At 38.4% G+C, this 19,289-nt stretch overlaps 2 protein-coding genes across 2 annotated transcripts in view; one reads left to right on the top strand and one right to left on the bottom strand.

Moving 5' to 3' along the window:
- On the bottom strand, nt 1-10,146 carry dcp1a (decapping mRNA 1A). Its single transcript, XM_055049996.1, has 9 exons — nt 9,945-10,146; nt 9,579-9,619; nt 8,474-8,601; nt 6,546-6,612; nt 5,029-5,167; nt 4,336-4,434; nt 3,192-3,761; nt 2,872-3,090; nt 1-2,444 (listed from the first exon to the last, which is right to left on the bottom strand). Exons 1-9 carry the CDS (start codon nt 10,074-10,076, stop codon nt 2,364-2,366), a joined length of 1,476 nt encoding a protein of 491 aa, XP_054905971.1. The 5' UTR covers nt 10,077-10,146; the 3' UTR covers nt 1-2,363.
- Nucleotides 7,567-19,289, top strand: part of LOC129372579 (voltage-dependent L-type calcium channel subunit alpha-1D-like) — a 69,085-nt gene continuing 57,362 nt past the window's right edge. The window contains 3 exon segments of the mRNA XM_055049997.1: nt 7,567-8,004; nt 15,187-15,655; nt 16,180-16,285. Of these exon segments, the coding sequence (XP_054905972.1) occupies nt 7,887-8,004; nt 15,187-15,655; nt 16,180-16,285 (693 nt within the window). The 5' untranslated portion in view covers nt 7,567-7,886.

The following is a 19,289-nucleotide window of genomic DNA, read 5'->3' as shown; positions in this document are numbered from 1 at the left end:
TTTTTGAGTTCAGATCTTTATTATCACAAAATATGAATAATGTCCACTTATGCACAATGACAAAAAGAAAAAGAAAAAAACAAATTGCAATGACTTATTCAAGAAACACAACTCTGGCCAGAATGATAAATAATGATCTTAAAATCTAAAATATGACATCTGTTCTAGGATTTATTTCAAAAGGATTTATTTCGAAATCCTAGGACAGATGGACTGGAAAAAAGCACTCATTTAATCAAGATTTCCACTTAGTACCGGAAACATCGACTGACATCTGGTTTGTTCCAGGCTGCACATATTTAACTTTGCATCTCTGAGCTTAATTAAAAAAAGAAAGAAAGAAAAAAAAACAGAAAAGAAACAGCACTGAAGCACAGAGCTGATGTTGATGGCAAACACATTCAAGTCATGATGTCAGTCAAAGGATTTACGCCACAATTATTGGTAAAGATGAGCAGATAAAGTATTAAAAACAGTTTGCTGTAGCAACAGACCAAGGAACACAATGGAGTGGCAATTGGTTGTTTGTTTTTCTTTTTAAATTAGTAATTTATTACACCAATTTCTTGCAGTTATCCAAATGTGAACTCTAGATTTCTTTCACCTGCAGTTTCAATGTTTCACAATGTTTCAGACACAGGTTGGTTTAGGAGAACAGAGAATTTCTTAAAGTCAGTTGCAACTCTTTTTGTGTTTAAAGGCATTTTCTCCAAGTGCCCATTTTGAACAGTGACTAAGAAAATTTGGGTCTTGAAATAGGAAGGTAATTATTAGTACAAATATTTCCTAGGCACTCTGATCAACTAAAAAAAAAAAGCAAAAACATCCATTTAAAAAACCTTCAGTTCAGAATTGTAATTATTAGGAGTGTCAATAAGTGTGGCACTTAGAATTTTGTTAAAAAATAAATAAAGGTTTCTTCATTTTTTTCAGTGAAGGTAAGCCAATACGGTAAAGGATGATTTTTAATTTCCAACTTTATTATGAGTGTTGTATTTAGCAGTTAATATAATCTCAATTTATTCAAGGACGTTTCTGATTTTTCAAAAAAATAAAGCGAAGCAAAATGAAAAAAAATTATTTAAAAAATGATAAAAAGGGCAGACTTTCATACTGCTAACAAAAATACATTGTTTCACTGCTTGTTTTGGAAAATAAATCAGAGCCTGCAAACTAACATCCATAGTTTTGGAGAGGAAAAGAGCCAGCATGCCCATTATGTTGTGACTACAGATGTGGAGAAAGCTTTTGTGGACTAAAACATCTGCAAAATAAACTTTTCTTGTCCCTTGGACTCCCTGGATGTACTATTCCTGTCAGGATTCACCACTAGATGTAGTGCAGTAGTCTTCTACTGCAAAGAGGACAATTTAATTGAAGTTTTACTGATTTTTCTTTGTTTGAAATCAAACTGTAAACAAAAAAAGAAAGTTCATTTCGTCCAATCCAAACTTTAACGACTTGCCCCCCCCCAGTACAGATGAGAATGAAGTTGTTAAAGAAAATTCAACCCCAACTTTTCCTTATGCGTATTGATTATAGAATGAATGTAAACAGGAATCCAAACACCATCATGACATTTTTCCCACTTTTTTGCAGAAGATATTAAAATTCATATAAATCTAGTTCTGCAGTACCTTCCTTAAGCATCTCATAGTGCTGGTCTGAATCTCGTGTGTATTGCACAAGTCTTCTCCCCCGAGAAGGTCAAAGGTCAAGCACTGAGAGCTCAGCTGGTGGAGGAGAGGCAACAGCAAACAAGGATGAAAACAAAAGGATACAGGAACAACTGGAGGAAAGAAAGGATGCAAAGATGGGGCTTTGTGCGATTAGGAGTCACGAATATATTGTACCACTGAACGTAAATTTTAAAAAAATGAAGAAAAAAAAAACTGCTCAAAGAAAAATTCATAATTTATGCTTTTTTGGCTTCAACTGCATCTCGGTAGAAAAGGAAGGTATTTATTTAAAAAAAATAAAAATAAAATAAAAAATTTTTTGTAAATGAACATCCATTGTTTTCCTCCCTTTCCGGGAAGCAATCAGATTTCTTGAAGAAGCGGCCATTAGTTTAACCAGATTCACCTTATTTGGAAAGTACGGCTGAGGGACGCAGAGAAGAAATAGTCTCCCCTTCGTGTTGCCTCGGTTATCCACCGACTGATCCGGGCTAACAGGAGATTCCGGGGGTAGATTGCGCGGCTTTCCTGTCACAATCCTCGGCACACGAACCAGTGGCGAAAAAAAGACAGCGTGCGTCACAAACCTGCCTGCTCATTCTTCGTTTTCTCCCAAAATCATGTGTCCTCTTCTGTGGCCAGAAAGAAGCCCTAACACTGAAATGATGTCCGCTTGAAGCCAGACTACAGCTTCAAGCTGCTGAAGTCCTTGGATACGCTCTGCAGGTAAGCGTCATGAATGGCACTGAGGAAGTCCGAGTCATTCTGGAGGAGGGAGCGAAAAAAGTAGAATGATTAAAATGTGTACTAAATGTGGCACCCCTTTAAAAAAGCCTTACAATGAAAGTTCATGTAGTAGCACAATGTTCCACAAATTTTTCTTCAAATCCTCCTTTTTATTTGAGCTCAATTATCACTTGCAACATCAAAATTCTACATTAATCTTTTTTAAATTAATAACTGTGGCAATAATGATTTTCGCTTAAAAATGATTATTTAGCCCATTTTTCACAACTGAATAAATGTAAAAAGTTATTTTTTTTTTTTTGTATTTTCAGAATGAGGACATGTTAATGCAATAAAATCCATTGTTTAATGGCCACTAGAGGCGCCAATAGACAGACAGTTAGCATAAGCTTGTCAGGAAACTGTTCTTATTTTGATTGTTTGACAGACTCCAGATGACCAGTACCTTAATGAGGTGTATCAAAGTGTCCTGCAGCTGAGTTTTACTGCAGGGGGCCTGCAGACTCTCTGCAGCTCTTCCAGAAGCAGAGGATGGATCCGGAGGGGCGGCCGGGATGACCGGTACTGTTGTAGTTTTATTTGTAGTCTGCTGGAAAGCACTTGGGGAGAGCAGCACTGAAGCATGTGAGCCTGGAACAGCAAGACCAGGGCTCATAGGAATAGCCTGAGAGGAAAAAAGAAACAAAGAAAGAAATATGGTGATTTAAGAACAAATACTGGTAGAGCATCAGTTACCAGAGACAAACAGCAAGAAGCTGAACTCACAGACATCGGCGCAATCAATTTGGGAGGCTGAGAGAAAACGTCCTTCTTGGGCTCTTGGAAGCTGTGAGGGGGGACCAGCGTGCTCGGCAGGAAGCTGGGAGCCAGGATGGGTTTGTGGATGCTGGAATTCACAGATGAAGCTGCTGGCTTGAGAGAGCTAACAATGTCCTGTCCCAGAAAGGCAGATGAAGGTGCTGCAGGTGCGGCGAGGTTATTCTGATGCTCCGATCCAGCTGGAGCCATCAGCAGAGGGGAGACGGAGCAGTGAGGCTGGGGGTCTGGCATGGGGATCATGGCCTTGAAGACAGGACTGGGATTGAGTGTGTAGGGGGTGGGGATGGGAGCAGGTCCGTGTGGCTGCTGGCTAGAGCCGGGGTCGTGGGTTGAGAACTGCTGGGTGAGGAGAGGAGCCTGGTGAGCTGCAGCAGGATACGGCTGCTTCTGCACATAGGCGCTCGGGAGGCTGCCAGAGGAGGAGGATGAGGCGGCGTTCTGCGCAGAATGTTCTTTAGGGAGCGGAGAACCAAAGAGCTCCTCAACAGTGATCTGCTTCACCATGGTGTGAGAGCTCTGGGTGGTAGACAGTGCAACATGATTAGCTTAAATCAGTGACTGGTGCAAGATAAACAAAACTCGCATTAATACAATACAATCGCAGATTGTGTCACACAGATAAAGACAAAGGAGAAACTGTGAAAAGAAAATTATGAAGGGCTTCAAAATATTTTTGCAAATACAATTCTGAAAAGTGTGGCGTGCTTGTACTCAGCAGCCTTTACAAAAATTTTATGTTCAGAAGTCATCCAAACAGCGTCTAATTTAACCTCAGTGTAAATCCAACTTTTAGAACCACTGCTCAAATAACTTCATATTTGTTTAATTTTTAATTTGAATTATATTAACATAAGATAAAAATATGTGGAATAAAAAAAAACTGATCTATATACACCGCTTGGATGATGACATTTTTGTCTTTTGTCACTTCTGCTACTTTCATTTCAATAAATGTTTTCAGGAATTAGAATCGCTCCATCTTGACTTCAGTTATTAAATTACTTCTCAAGAAGACTGGCTTTAGTCTGCAGCATAACCAGCTCTGGTTTCCAAATGCAAATGTTGGAAAATAAATAAATAAACAAGCTACCTTTTCAGCTGGATGTGTACTGTGTGCAGGTTCTGGGACCCTGCTGATGCTCGTTTTCAAATTTAACTCTGCAGACGCGTCTGTTTCTCCACTCTGGGCCTTCAAAGCACACAAGACATGTAGAATTGACAAATTTAAGTTAATTTATCTAAAATCGACACAGGGAACACATACAGAATAAAGAAAGGTTTAAGAAGGATGGGACAGGTTTCAAAATTTAAAACCTGAAAAAATAACCAGGTGTAAAGCTACATTTATTTAGATTTGGTGCCTGATGTAAAATGTTGAAAATGCAACAAAGAAATATTAATGCTGATTTTTCTAATATTTTCCATTTTCTTTGTGATGCTTTTCTAGACCTGGGAGACATCAAATAAATAGTTTTCAGAAACTACTTAGACGTTAATATTGTTGCCACCTGGTGGCAGCATTTGGACATTACATCCATTTTGACAGAATAGGACAATGTCTTTTTTTCAGAAAAAAAAACACCTCTTCTTAGTAGAGTGTCTAGGAGCTGCTATGCCTAAAATAATCTACTTTTTTTCTACAACATAAAAACATATTTTCAAAACTCTGTGTTGATGTTTCAGTGAGGAGAAGCAAGACATTCACTGTTATATATTTTACAGTAAAAATGCTGTCCTGTAAAGATGAACAGAAACAATGAGGGAACACGAGGCGCTCCCTCACCCTGTGGTATTCCTCCTTGGCTTTGCTGAGCAGCTCCAGGATGTCGATGGGTCGGGATTCTGCGACTCCATTGGTTCTCCCTGGGTCCATCCTCTCTGGGGTTTTTCTCAGGGCGTGGTCCATTTCTTGTTTCACAATCCTGGAGAATAGGTTGAGGCAGGGCATGTGCTTTTCAAATCAGAATGACTTTGATGATGTATTATCATCATTGACACTCGCCTGTCAATTTGCTGCTGATGAATATGTGAATTTTCCTACTGAAGGACAAACAAAGGAAGATTCCAGTCTTTTCTACAAGTTGAGAATGTCAAACTTGAATAGTTTAATCAGACCTACTGCGATTCAATTACATTTTCATTTCCAGTTACGAACAAGAACCAAAACAAAAGTCAAGTTTCCAAAAAAACTTAATAAGAGGGACACAAAGTAATGTCCTCCTGCTCAAAAGTACACCCATCTGCTCTCGTATATAAACTCAATAATTGGTTAGGGTTTGCATGAATTACTGCCTCAGATCTATGGAATATGCTGGCCTTCATCTTCTCTGCATTGCTGGGTTTGTTATGTCTGTGAAAAACCTGCTTAGATTCTCTGTGACATTCGGGTCAGGCAGTTTACTGGCAGGTTAAGCACCAAGATGCTACAGGTATTATAGCTGGAATTGGTACTTTTGTGAGTGCGGCCAAGTGCCAAGAGCTCCAGTTAAATGAAATCAACATTTCTATACAGTTTATCTGCTGAGGGAAGCATCCTCTGCTGAGGATAAAATGTCCTGGTAGACAAATATGCTTACTTTGGACTTAAGAAGTCTTTCTTCCTGTAAACTCCAAATGTAACTTTCATCTTACAAAAAGGAACTTTTAAACAGAAGAAGAGTCCAATCTTTTTTTATCCTCAATAATAAACTTCCATTATCTCTGATTCAGAAAAGCCAAAACACAAAGAGTGATAGTTTAAGTTCACATCTTTAAAAAAACCAGCACTGACCCAACCTGCTGTTCAAAGCTTGAGAATCTCTTGATAGAGTTTTATTTGTTTAAGTGTGTCCTTATCCCTGCAGCTCCTGCACCTTTTTCTAACACACTTTTTCCTCCTTATCTTTTCATTAGCAGTCTTGGACATTGCACTGTTAACAACCAGCGTCTTTAACAATCACTTTTTGTTGACGTTTCCTGGACATCTGTAAAGTACGCAGTCTTCCTTGTGATTGTTTAGGCCATAAAATAACAGAGTAACTTTTTTTTCATCCTTTTCTGGAGACCTGAATTTGAAGTTTTCATTTAGCTGTTAGCCATAACTGACAGAAATAAATGCTTCAAATGTTTTACTCTGTATGCAATATGGTGTTCCCTTTTACAGATGAATTTACAAACTATTTCAAAGATATTCTATTAAATAGAAAAGTGTAATTTTAAGCTTTTTTGTCATCTGGAGGAGTTAATACTGCTTTAATGACTCAAATCAAAGAGGAAAATGTCTCATTTTATGTACAAGTAGACCCAAATGAATATTCTTACTTGACCATCAGCTGGGCGATGCGGTGACAATCCCGTTTGTCGTAGAACCAAATGCTATAGATACCCACTGTCAGAAAACACAAACACTTCATTTTAGAGAATGTTTACTGTGAATATCTAGAGAACAATTACACTAGACAAAGCTCTGCACTTTAAAATACTAGACAAACAAAGGAGAACATCTTGGGATGTGTCTAAATCTAAACGTATTTTTTTTAAATATCAGTAACGTATTAATTAATAATTTAATGATTAGATGAACATTCAGATTTGTTTAAGGGAATAAGTTTCCAAACTCCAAAATAATCAGCAAACAAGAAGGAAACTTCACCTGCCTTGAAACAAAACTGAAGGTTTTCCTGCTTTCACCAAAGTAACAATAATTAGTCAACAGAACAATCTTGTTATTTGTGTGTGACAAAATGCTGGTGCACTCAGGGACCCTCCTGAGGCTGAGCTAGCCTAGCAACCCAAGTGTTTGCCTCCCTGCGCACCCTCCTGTTAGCAGAGGGAATATGAAAAGATGTAAACAAGTGTCTTAAAGTCCATGTTTCTCTCCAATAGCATACTTCAAATCTGAACACAAACCACAGCCTGCAGCACTTAGTTCAATGGCGCTCAAACGGGACTGGATTTAGACTCAAATAATCACTATCAAAATCTCTGTGAGGAATTCCCCTTCCATCTTCTCGACACTCTGCTCTTTTATAACCATCCTTCTTCTGCAGATTTTTAACTTTGTACAATTCATCTTAAGATCAGAAGCCAGGAATCTGTTCTAACAGCTAGACATTTACAGCAGCAGCTGAACAGCAGACCAGAGAGTGAGAGACCTAGATCTGGAGCCAAGGCGAACTAATGGATCAAAACCAAGGAGGAATTACAAAAACAACCTTCAGTCTCTAGTAAGGCAATAAGAGGAGCTGCTGATTTGGATACCCGGCAAGTTCCTGCATCATGTCGTCCATTCCAGCGAGGCTGATGGGGAAACCGAGTCCAAAGGGGGAGCAGTCTACTTTAACCCTCACCTTGGCTATGCTATTTTTTCTCATAAGCAAACAAATGGGAAAGCAATCCAACTCTTTGTTCGTTGCCGTGATGAAACTTGTCTTCAGACTTCTAATAGATTACCTAGGCGGCAATGCTGTCAGCTACTTTCTGAAGATCTGAGGGACTTTCTGACATTCCTTTTTGCTGATCTGACTCTAACTTACAGTAAGATAAACATCAAGTAGCAGTCTGGTGCCGCAGTCAGAGTTTGGTGGGTTTGATTCTTTCCCAAATGCAGGAAGACGGCAGCAGCCAAGCTGAGCTGGAGTTGCTGCATGGCGAGCGACGGCCATGAATAACAAGGTTTTCCTCCTCAATGCGTCAAGGAGACTCAAAGATGACTTCATGCAGAACGGACGAGAAATGTTCCACCGGACGGTGGGAAGATGTTTGTCTAGCCTTTTCAGAGGTAAACCTTTAACACCAGTGTGACAGCGACTGTGTGTGCTTTGAGGTACAAATTAACTGTGACAGACACACACAAATGTAAAAGACTCTCAATGCATAATAACAATGAGAAGAAATTCATTTTTTATTGTATTTACGAGGAAACTTGAAACAAATTTCCAAGTTTTTAACAGAAAGAAACAAATACTCATCCTGCTGTTAACAGTATCACAGTTCTAATCAAATTTATAGCATTTGTTTATTGTCTTTTTTTGCAAGTAGCAGAACTGTGCAATCACCTTTACTGGGCAACTTTGGTCACTCCAACACTTGTTATCGCGTTAAGTATTGTTCAAATCAGGTGCAAAATGACCCTTTGAAGAAACAAGAAGTGCATCTGAAGATTGAAAAACTAAAACTGACTAAACCCTTTGAGATCTGTTCGAGCTGAGAAATCTCTTAAGTCTATATTTTTTCCTCAAAACACTCACAGTTGCCATTCCTGTAGAGCAGGAAGGGATCCTGCAGCTGGAACTCCAGATCTTTGTTTATCGGCTCCACAAGGTTCTCTGTACTCAGTCGATTCATGATGGTGAAGCCATGGTGAGGCGAGGCAGACCTTTGAAAAGGACAAACGGTATACAAATCACTTATGTTAAATACTTTCCATTTTCAGCGTTAAGTATTATTTACAAAATTAGCTTAGTCTTTGAGAATTCAAAGCTACGCTATCATAGTTATCTATTATTGATCTGAATATGGTATCAAAACAACAATATTCTGTTTACTGCAATGATTACAGGGATAATTCATCATCCAGCAAAGATATAATGAAAGCTGTAGTCAAGTCTTTCTCTGTGTTGTCAGCTTTAAATCAGCACTGCATTTGTTTGGTACACATGTGTACAAAACAGAAAAAGCTATACCAAAAACTCTTGGGTTTGAATTTGTGCCCTGTTGAACTCCTAATATTTTCTCAGGAAATTTACAAGTTTATTTTTTACATTAATTTTTTAATTTGACATCTATACAATATAGACATCTAAAGTCATGACAAAACTTACAATGCGTTTCAAGTCAAAGGTTCAAAGGTAAACCAAAACTAAGTTTAGCAATAATTTAGCTTTCAATGATCTAGCTTTTATTGAATGAAATGAAAACAAAACTTCATGCAAAGATCTAAGTACAACCTTACTGTTTCCAAATAATATGAAGTAAATCGCTCCGCACATGTATGTGGAAACCAATGAATTGTCAATCCTTCCAAGAAAATTTCCAACTAACCTATTCTAAAGCCAAAGAAGACGAAAAAGAAAAAAGTATCAAATGGGACACCGTGGATCTAATCTTTGCTCTAGAAGTTATAACACCATGGGATATGCTGTGTCTGTGCACTTGAAGCAGGAAAATACTTTTTTTTAAATCATGTATATTTCTCCAGTTGAAGGAGCAGGCGATTCCATCACATGGCCCTGTTGTTTACAAGAACCGCGGCCTGCACACGTGTGCTAAATACGTCAAATGACGTAGCAAACACCAGTAAACAACCTTCGCGATTCTCCGTTTAAACACAATTTATACATCTTGTGTGCTTACCTCGAATAAACAAATAGAGTTCCTTCGATTTCAGTCTTCTCCTAAAATAAAAAACATGCGGTTTCAGTCAGGAACAATTACTGCAAAGCCAAATCGGGTTAAAAAAAAAAAAAAAAAAAAAAAAAAACAGCGGCTACAGCTAGCCGCTGCTAGCGAGCCTCGGTTAGCTTAATAACGCCGATAATCTACGTATTTCCCACAGAGTACAAGAACAAGGACCTGGATCGAACCAGACGTCCACCAGTGCTGCCTGGATAAACTTTAACATGATTTACTAAAACGTCTTTAATCATTTTTATTTTAGAGAGAATAGCTAATGTGCTATACAAACATGTAGCTAGCTTTGTCCATTCTTCCCAAACTTACCCATTCGTTCACTTTGGAGTTGAAGTTGTAGAGAGCTACCTGGCCGGTAACATCCAGCAGCTTGTTTATATACGGGTCTTGTCTCTGCAGAGCCGCTAAACTCATCATATGTCCCGCAGTCAAAGTCTCCATCTTCGGACGGATTTTCTGCAAACACTTGCAGCTTCCGCCGCACCCGGAAATAGTGGCGTCCAAAAATGTCCCCGGAGAACCCTTTATCTCGTCTCAAAACTTTTAACTTCAGAAATTGTTACGAGGTTTTATAACTTCTTATTTTTTCCATAGCTCGTAAATAACACGAAAAGGTAAATTAATAAGTAATTTGATCGCGTATGTAGATTATTATTATTATTATTATTATTATTATTATTATTATTATTATTATTATTATTATTATTATTATTATTATTATTATTATTATTATTAGTTAATCTTGTAAGAAAAAAAGCGTGAATCTATCATCATGTTTGCTTAGTTTAAGGGCATTCAGTATTCCAGGACGATTAAATGATATTGTTGCTGCATTTAAAAAAAAATATTAATGCAAATATATCAGTGCAGTATATATGCATATTTATTGATGCATCTGTTGCATATATTGATAGCACATGCAAGGATCATGGTGTATTTTAAAACAACAAAACAAATTCAGTCTTATCAGTGGATTTTGTTTGTATGTTGCAAAACTCCCCACCCCCCAAAAATGAATTTCTCAGCAGAGGGATGATCTGTTCATAATGATTAAACAAACAAGCTCCACCTTGTAGGTGTAAAAAGTTCCAGCATTCCTCAGTAGATTCTTTCTGTCTGATGAACACAATTAATATGGATTAAGTGTAGAAACCTCTATTGTAAAACAAGAGGTGCATATTTGCAGTTTTAACCAAAAATATTTGACATATATAAGGTTGTGTGTATTTTTTTTTAAATTTCCTCTAAAGTTTTTATATTTAACGGTATTCGTAACATATGTAGGCTATCCTGAGCATATCAAACTGAAGTCAACTTCCCTGTTTAAAGACACAAACTTGGCCATTAAATCTGATTCTTATTCAGCACATTGCAACATATAGAGAACCCCAAAAGAATTTCATCTCAATGGGTTATCGCTGCTTACTTTTAATGATTGTAATTGTGCCATTCATGTTCCAAATATGCCAAAATTAGACTAAACTTAACCTGTTATTGAATTTGATGGTACTGTTTAGGACAGGACTGGACAGGAACTTGACATATCGTCTCGTGAAGTGCTTTGACATCACTGTTGCTGTTAAATGATTATGTAGTCCACAGAAAATATATTCAATTGAATTACTTTAACACTAAAAAGAGAACAAACAACAACAAAAAAACACGTTTTTCTATTATTACACCAAAGATCTTACAGAAGAAGTGCTACATCTTACTCAACAATAAAACATGAAAAAGCATTGTTAGAGCTGTTTTAAAACAAAATAAACCAAATTTCATGCCTCTTAGTGGAAGTGAAATTCCAACAACAGTGACAGTGCAGGACGTTGAGGGATAAAATAGGTATATTATCATTAAATAATGATAATGCCAAGCCCACTTGCTTGGCCCTGCTTCTCTAGTCTGGGGAACATTGGAGCAGGGATTATAATCGCAGGATTACGCCTCTGCGGTGAAACTGTTTTATCCCCAGTGCAGGCACAGGTAATCCAATCACTGCTAACCTTCCACCAGAGCCTCTCTGAGCAAATTCATTTCCCTCTGCATCGCCGTCGAGTGAGCACACGCAACGGCGCGATGAGGCCCGGGAGAACAGCGAGGTGACAGAATGCCGTTCATTATAAGGGGGAGACCCCTCAGGGGTGAGTCTGATGAACAAAGTGGGTATTTGCAAACCGTAGAGAAAAAGACTAGATGACGTAATTCAGCCACGATCACCAGATCCTGGTTTTCCAGTGCCATCAATGCCCTCCCCTCCCGCCTTCCTCCTTCACCAAAACTCTACTTTTACACGTAGGAGTAAACTTTTGTCTTTCCCTCCAGGTTGTAAGCAGCGTCTGAAAACAATTAGCATCGTTGTGTGGATGCGTCTCTCAGGCTCGCGCCGCCTCGCGCGTTTTCTGCGCGCACACTGTTCTGGTCGCTCCAAACTTTCCGCAGGTCTCCCCTCTCTCTCGCCCTGCCTCGCAGTGAGAATAATTGACAGCAGCGGATTGACTGGCCAGCGCCGCCGCCGCCGCCGCTGCCAGCAGCCAGTCCTCTCGGATGCGCCGTAGAGTGTGTGCAGCCAGGCAGGCACCCGGATGTGTGGCGAAAATGTTCGGCGCTCCTCTCAGGGTCTGCGCTCGGAAAATCTTTTATAGTTCAGGTTAGCGCCTCCGCTCCGGGTTCCGCTCAGTCGTCTTCAGGGGAGGAGGGGGGAGAGAGGAGGGTTTCCTTCCAACGATGAGTTGGATTTGAAACGGATTTTTTTTTTTCCGATGTGGATTCGAGGATGCAAGAGGCGGATGAACAGTCTGAAGGTAAAAAAAAAAAAAAAAAAAAAAAAAAAAAAAAGCAAAGCTGCTGCGCGCTGAGAGCAGGAGGAGAGTTGGAGCGCTGAGGGGGCGAGAGCGCTCGTTTGATTTTATTCCCTGGCTCTCCCCATTACCTCGCAGATTTTTATCCGAGTCGTGCCTCCTGTTGAGAGGATGCTCACAGGTTCTCAGTACGAATTTCTGAGAATATTTATTTGCATATAAATGCAAATGCGTTGCTTCAACATTTCAGCTCCACTTAGAAGCGGGGGGGAAAAAAATGGTTGACGGTATTAGTTATAATGCCATGATCGATTGAAAGTGAAGGGTGTTTGGGATGCTGCATGCGAGGCAGAACAAACTCAGAGATGCTAAATGTTTTTGAGCAAGTTCTATTTTTTTTCTAAATTAGTAAAGAGACGCAAAAGTGCTGCAAACCAGAACTCAAATAATGTCAATTGAGCTAAAATGGTAAAGTCATGATTGTTCCAGTGATACATGATCATGTAAGGCAAGACAAATATATGTCAAGACTTTTTATACAAGAGATTGCCAGAGCAGTGCAAAGTTGAGTAAAAATACATTATTTTAAGGTATAAAAAATATTTTAGACAAAATTGGTAGCATAATCTGCTTTTATTTAAAAACAATGGCTTTAAAAATAATACAACATATTACTGCTATTTCTATCATGGGCTTGTTGCTGTTTGGATTTTTATGTGTTTGATTCATTCTTTGGACCGGCTGTTCAAAAAAGTCTGTATAAGTTGACATTCGTACATATTTAAGCAATCTAGATAAAAATGAAATTATGTGATTTTCAAAATCAAGGGATATGTGCACGTATAGTTTTTGAGAGGGTGTCACTTTGACATGACACAAAAACTCTTGGTTAATTAAGATGTTTACTTGAGAAACAAATGCTTACATTTAGTGCAAGAAAAAAATATTCATGCTTGCAACATTTTTTTTTTTTTTATCAATAATTGACAATAGCGATGATGCGTGCTTGCAAATCATATAAGAATGTTGCTTGGCCAGCATTTTTATACTGTAACATTTGTTTTCTTTACATGGCTATGCGAGGTGATTCTCCTCATTTTTAATGTTTTTTCAATTCCTGAAGTCTCCAGGTACTAAAATCTTTGGTCAGAAATACACATTATTCATGCTTTACCTCATCTATGAACTATTTTTGTGGTAAAAATGCTTTCACTTTTCTTAACGCTGAGTGTGAGTTCCAAAAACAGTTTCATTTTGATTGCGTGTCAAGTATGGATCACCTCCAGCCTTTACACCATTAAACTGTGGGGACAATGCTAGATGAAAGAAATCATTTTGGGATCCTGGAACCAAAATGTTTTGAAACGTTGAGAGAACTTCAGACCAAATAACCCGCATATACAACTCTCAGCTCTCAATTAACAGTTTCAAAAAATTTGCAACTATTCATACACCAAATTAAAGTTTTTACTAAAACTTTCAGAAATCAATTTTATGACCCTTCTCTCTTTCCTTTCGCATGGGTCAGATTATCAGATGGAAACATGGATATTCTTCCAGGATTGTTTTCGTTTGGTGACATGAAGTGTTGCACAGCATGAATGGGGTGTAATTCTCTTGTGCAGAGCACCAAACTGTCAAGGGCACTGTCTTTTTTCACTCATGTCCTGCATTGATTTTAACGACTGCCTCCCTCAGTCACACCGGCTGTCCCACTCTCCTACTCTTCTGTAATCCTTTTGAACCGTTCCTCCTCTGCTCCCTTTTCTGCCAACGTATTTCTGGACTGCTTCCTGTTGGATGCTTGAGCACATTTCTAGCAAATTGTAGTGCAAGACAGAATTGTTCCACAATGTAAAAGTTGAATTTAGTTGTTTCTGGGATGACAGTCTTTTTTATTTTATTTTACTTTTTTACCTTCAAATTAAATTCTGGGATCTTTAGGTGGAAACTCAAATGTAGATAATCCCTTAAACTGCACAAAGTGACCGGTCCGCATCAAGAGCGTCAAAGCCATAAACATTTATTTTGCTCTTGTCTTATAAAAAACCCCAATAAACTTTGTTGGATGATTTTGGTTCGTTTTCCGTTGACTGGGTTTCGTTTTTACTGAGGTATTCAAAGCCTAAATACTTGACTCTCACTGACTTGGAGGCTTTAATGATTTACAGCAACCAAGTCATTTCATTTCATAAAAAGCTTTAATGAATTTCAAATACAATAACTTATTTATCATAATTTTTTTTGCATTATCCATACAGAGTGAAACATATATACAAACTAGGTATGGCTTAGCAAGTTCCTGACTCTGTGAAGCCATCAACAATCTGTCAGGGTAATTCTTTTTTTTTAAATTTATTTATTTATTATTTTTTCAGAGCTCATTTAAATTGTTTGTATGATTGAGGGAGATTTGGTTCAAAAGCTGTTAGTCAGCCGTATCAAGCCCAGTTTTAAAGTGCGTTTGGAATTTTTGTTCCAAAACTCCTAGATTTCCAAATTTTTAATGTCAGGCTGTTAATATGAGATGAAACAAAGAAATCTTCTGTATTTTCCATCCAGTTGGCTGTGAGAAAGCTCCACAACATGATACAATTGTCACAGAGTTTCCCAGTTAGTGTATCAGTTTTAACTTTCACTTCACTTCCCCAAACATAGTTCTGTCCTTTGTGGTCAAAAAGCTCAGTTATTATATTTCTGTCTTGCAAATTGTCTCAAAACATTCTCGTCTGTTTTCCACCCTGTCTTTCCAGGGGCACAATATGCCAGCAACAGAAAGACCACTCTTTCCAGTGACACTCCCGCGCTCTGGTCTGACAGCCGTACCAGCCTCCACCAGCTCCCTTCACCAGAGGCCGTTCAGGCTCCGGCCAGCACTGGCAAGCCTATCGGCTCCTCTTGTGGGCTCCTTGGGGCGAGTAGTAGTAGTCAGGGCCCAGGTGGGTCTGGTTCTGGTGTCAGCCCAGTTCTTGCATGGCATGCTGCCATTACTGCTGCTCGACAAGCGCAAGATGATGTCGAAACGCCTGAAAAGGACTCGTGTCCTGCGGCTTGCGCTTCTGGACCGGCTCCTGTTGGCTCACTCGCACAGAGGAAGAGACAGCAGTACGCCAAAAGCAAAAAGCAAGGAGGATCCACCAACAGCCGGCCACCCAGAGCGCTGTTCTGCCTCACCCTCAATAACCCGATCCGAAGGGCCTGCATCAGCCTGGTGGAATGGAAGTATCTTTTTGTCAGGAATTGCCACATTCATTAAAGGCTGACCTTTAGAGATGACCTCTAGATCATTTGAATGAATTTCAACCAGAAAATGCCTGGAAGCAGTGTGTGTCTTTACTTTGAACACAATAACTTTGGAGGATAAACTACACGTGCCTTGTTGCTTTGCTTGCAGTGACTAATAAAGAATACTGCGGTGAATGGAGTCACTGACATAATGTTGACTTAATATCTCAGTTAATGCATGAGAAGATGAAGCACTGCAACAAAGCACCGCAAAATAATTAAACAACAGATAAAACATATCCAAGAGATGGGTGGTTATTACTGCTGCATACCCTGAGTACATTTTGAAGTAAAAACTTTCATCTTTTGAAAGTTATTTCACCCCATTGCTATTTGAATTGAAGAAAAAGTTGGTAAAGATGATAAAACCAAAAGTATGGCTTCAAAAATAACCTTTTACTGAAGCCGAGGATGTGACAAAGTGAATGTGAATATTTCTTTCCTTAACTTTTTCCTTTCAGACCATTTGATATATTTATACTTCTATCTATTTTCGCCAACTGCGTGGCCTTAGCCATCTACATTCCCTTTCCTGGAGATGACTCCAACTCCACAAACCAAGAACTGGTGAGTAGTATTGTAGATGCTGATTTCAGCTGTGCACTATTAGTCCATTATTAGCTTAATAATGGACTAATATTAAACTAAAAGAAAACAGATCTTTCCAAATTACTAAGTTGTCATGTTGGAAATAGCAATAAAAAATGATATGTCCATTTGGAATATACTGGAATACTGGAGATAACGTGATAAAATGGATTTATTCTTTTTGAGCATTCATTTTAGTCAATCTACAATGAGATTGACTAAATTTGCAGAAGCAAATTTGACATTACACATTCTTAGGATGTTAGGTGTCAGATACTGTACAAATGAATATGGATGAGTTTGTCTCACATCAGAGTTTGTAACACGCTAAAATTACATCCTGATTCAATATTGGGCTGTATCTGAAATAGCATTTTTTATTGCTTTCCTGATCCATACCCACATATCCAAAACAATAATTCCCTATGTTCTTGTCTGTTGTAGTAACAAAAAGCACCGGTGCGACTAATAACATTAGCAGGCTCGGTCTGGATTAGTGTCTCTGCAGTGCCGGTCACTGACACGGGTGTCTGATCCAGGTCCCTGAAACTGGGTCATTAAAATTGGATCAAGCCTTGTTATTATTTACCCCTGAGCTCTCTCTGCTTCGACTTTCAAAGTCTGTTGAGGCTATTTGTACGGGGGAAAGTCCACATCTTCAACAGGACTGGATGTCATGGAAGTTAGTGGGGTAAACCTTGCTTCATAAAAGATGCAAAGGGTATCTCAGGGAAGAACTTTTGGATGGAGGTAGATGCGCGTTGTTGACGGTATCACAGCTGAATGAACTGAGCAGAACATTCTGGTTGGACTTAGATCCCCTGAACAGAGCTGGAATGTATTGAAGCCACAGTTTATGTAATGCCAAAGAACAACTTCCAAGGAATGTGTGGAAGTAAACAGATTGCGCTTGATTTAAAGACCAACAGAATACCATGCAAGTCTATTGAATTTATTAGTTTACCAATATGTCCTCATCATCTTTGAAACTTGAAACATATGTACAGTGAACCGAAAAGTGTTCATACTTCTGGAAATTAGATGCGTTTCTTCTGACTGGAAGTGATGTTGTGATCCAGGCAGAGACGCAAGTTTAATTACATAGAGAAACTATTGAGAAAGTAAATAATTTGGGTGATTGCAAGTAGTCTTTCCAACCTCAATGACTTGGATTCACTAAAGAGAAATCATCAAAATACCAGTGAATATGTGTAAAAGGCTAGTTTGCAGTGATAACAAGGGTGCAAATAAAGTTTTTTTTCCTGATTGCTAAGTAGAGGTAAAACAACAATTACTGATTCTTCATGCTACTATTGTTTTCTCTATTTTCCAACCAAGATTTACATAATCCCCAGATCAAAGATTGCCAGGTTATTATGCTGTTTCCGGATGAAACAGTAGATTTTTACAAAAATGCAACGTGCAGCAGAAATCAAAAAGATAGTAGGCAACATGACAGTGTCTTTTAGATTTCTGCTGCACGTTTCAGTTTTTACAAGGAAGTTTTTCAAATGAAGAGGTATTCCCTCCATTTGCTCATCACTAGCACATCATCTTCATTAGTCTGAGGTATTTAGGACGAGGCTAAAGAGAACAATATCCTTATACAATGTTAAAATATCTCAAATTTTCTCTCAATTGTTTTCTTACTAACGCCATAAGATTTATTGAAAGTGTTGCCATAAAACTTGCTGTGAAAACTTGATTGTTGGTAGTTTTTTTCAGAGGCAGTGGCTATTCCAAAATTTAGATCTCTGTTCTGTAATTTAATTTCGAATAACTGTCGTTTGACATGGAGCTACTTTGGTTGGAAAAACAGAAAAACGTCACCATTTGCAGCTCCAGACAGCTGCTGTTGTCACGTTCACTCTACTCACTACGTCACATTTGTTCCGATATGGTTGACCTCAGCCTTTTTCTTTTCCATTTTGCTCAAAGATCATTTGCAATATTTGTAGATGCCTGACTAGTTTGAATGTCATATTTAACTGATGACAGGCTATAAAGGGCATGTTTAATATTGTACGTAATCAACAAACATAAAACATTTGTCCTTCACAACAATCACTTTTAGCCCCGTTTGCAGAAAATGTCAATTCACGGCATTTTCACCATGCAACAAATCGGTCGTGCATAAAAAGAAAAACAAAACAAAACAGAAAGCTCAGGTTCAGAAATATTTACTGGACAGAACAATTTGCTGAAAGAGCAATATAAATTTCTGATGTTAGATAATACAAACATTCACATTAGCATCCGAAGGCTTTTTCATACAGACAATACATCCACTGCCTTCTTTTCCTCACTGCGTCTGGCAAGCAGCCTTCTTAGGCTCGGAGGGAATTGTGTGTGTATAAACCAGTGAGACGGACACAGTTTCATAGTCTATCAACAGATGGGGATTATTCACACTGCCCAAGTCTACACTCATCTCTTTCTACCCAATGTACAGTATGTGTAGCTGAGGAAAACAATAATCATTTTGCAATACATAGTTTGTCTAATGAAATGTAAGAGACATATGCTATATAGTTTTTTCTGTTTGGATGTTGAAGGAATAATTAATTTCTTCTTATCGAAATAAACAGGGTTACTTAGAATATATTACCAGTGGGGATGGGACTATACTTTTTTGAGATTATTTAAGTTTTTCTTGCTGAGTTTTTTCAACTGGACTTAATTTTAGATTCATTATTTAATCCACTAATTGTTTCCAAAAAATAATCTACAAGTTGTTTATTTTTTAAACCTGAGAGTCCAAGTCAGGAAGACAACCAAATAAGCTGTTTCATGGAACGTTGACTGTGTTTCATAAGTGCAGCAGCCATGTTGGATGTTTAACTCGGCGTTGCTCCTAGAATGGCGAATGTCCAAGTTGCAGTTTCAGTTTCAGCAGATTGTCAATTTGATGTTTTCACCCAGGTGATTGGAAATTCCTACATTCTTGTAAACTGAATGCACCATATGATGCATGGCGCCATCA

The sequence above is a fragment of the Poeciliopsis prolifica genome, unplaced genomic scaffold (assembly GCF_027474105.1).
Source record: "Poeciliopsis prolifica strain line A6 unplaced genomic scaffold, Auburn_PproV2 SCAFFOLD029, whole genome shotgun sequence".
Classification (NCBI taxonomy): Eukaryota; Metazoa; Chordata; class Actinopteri; order Cyprinodontiformes; family Poeciliidae; genus Poeciliopsis; species Poeciliopsis prolifica.
Note: the sequence above shows the minus strand (reverse complement) of the source record. Positions and strands in the feature narration are given on the sequence as shown.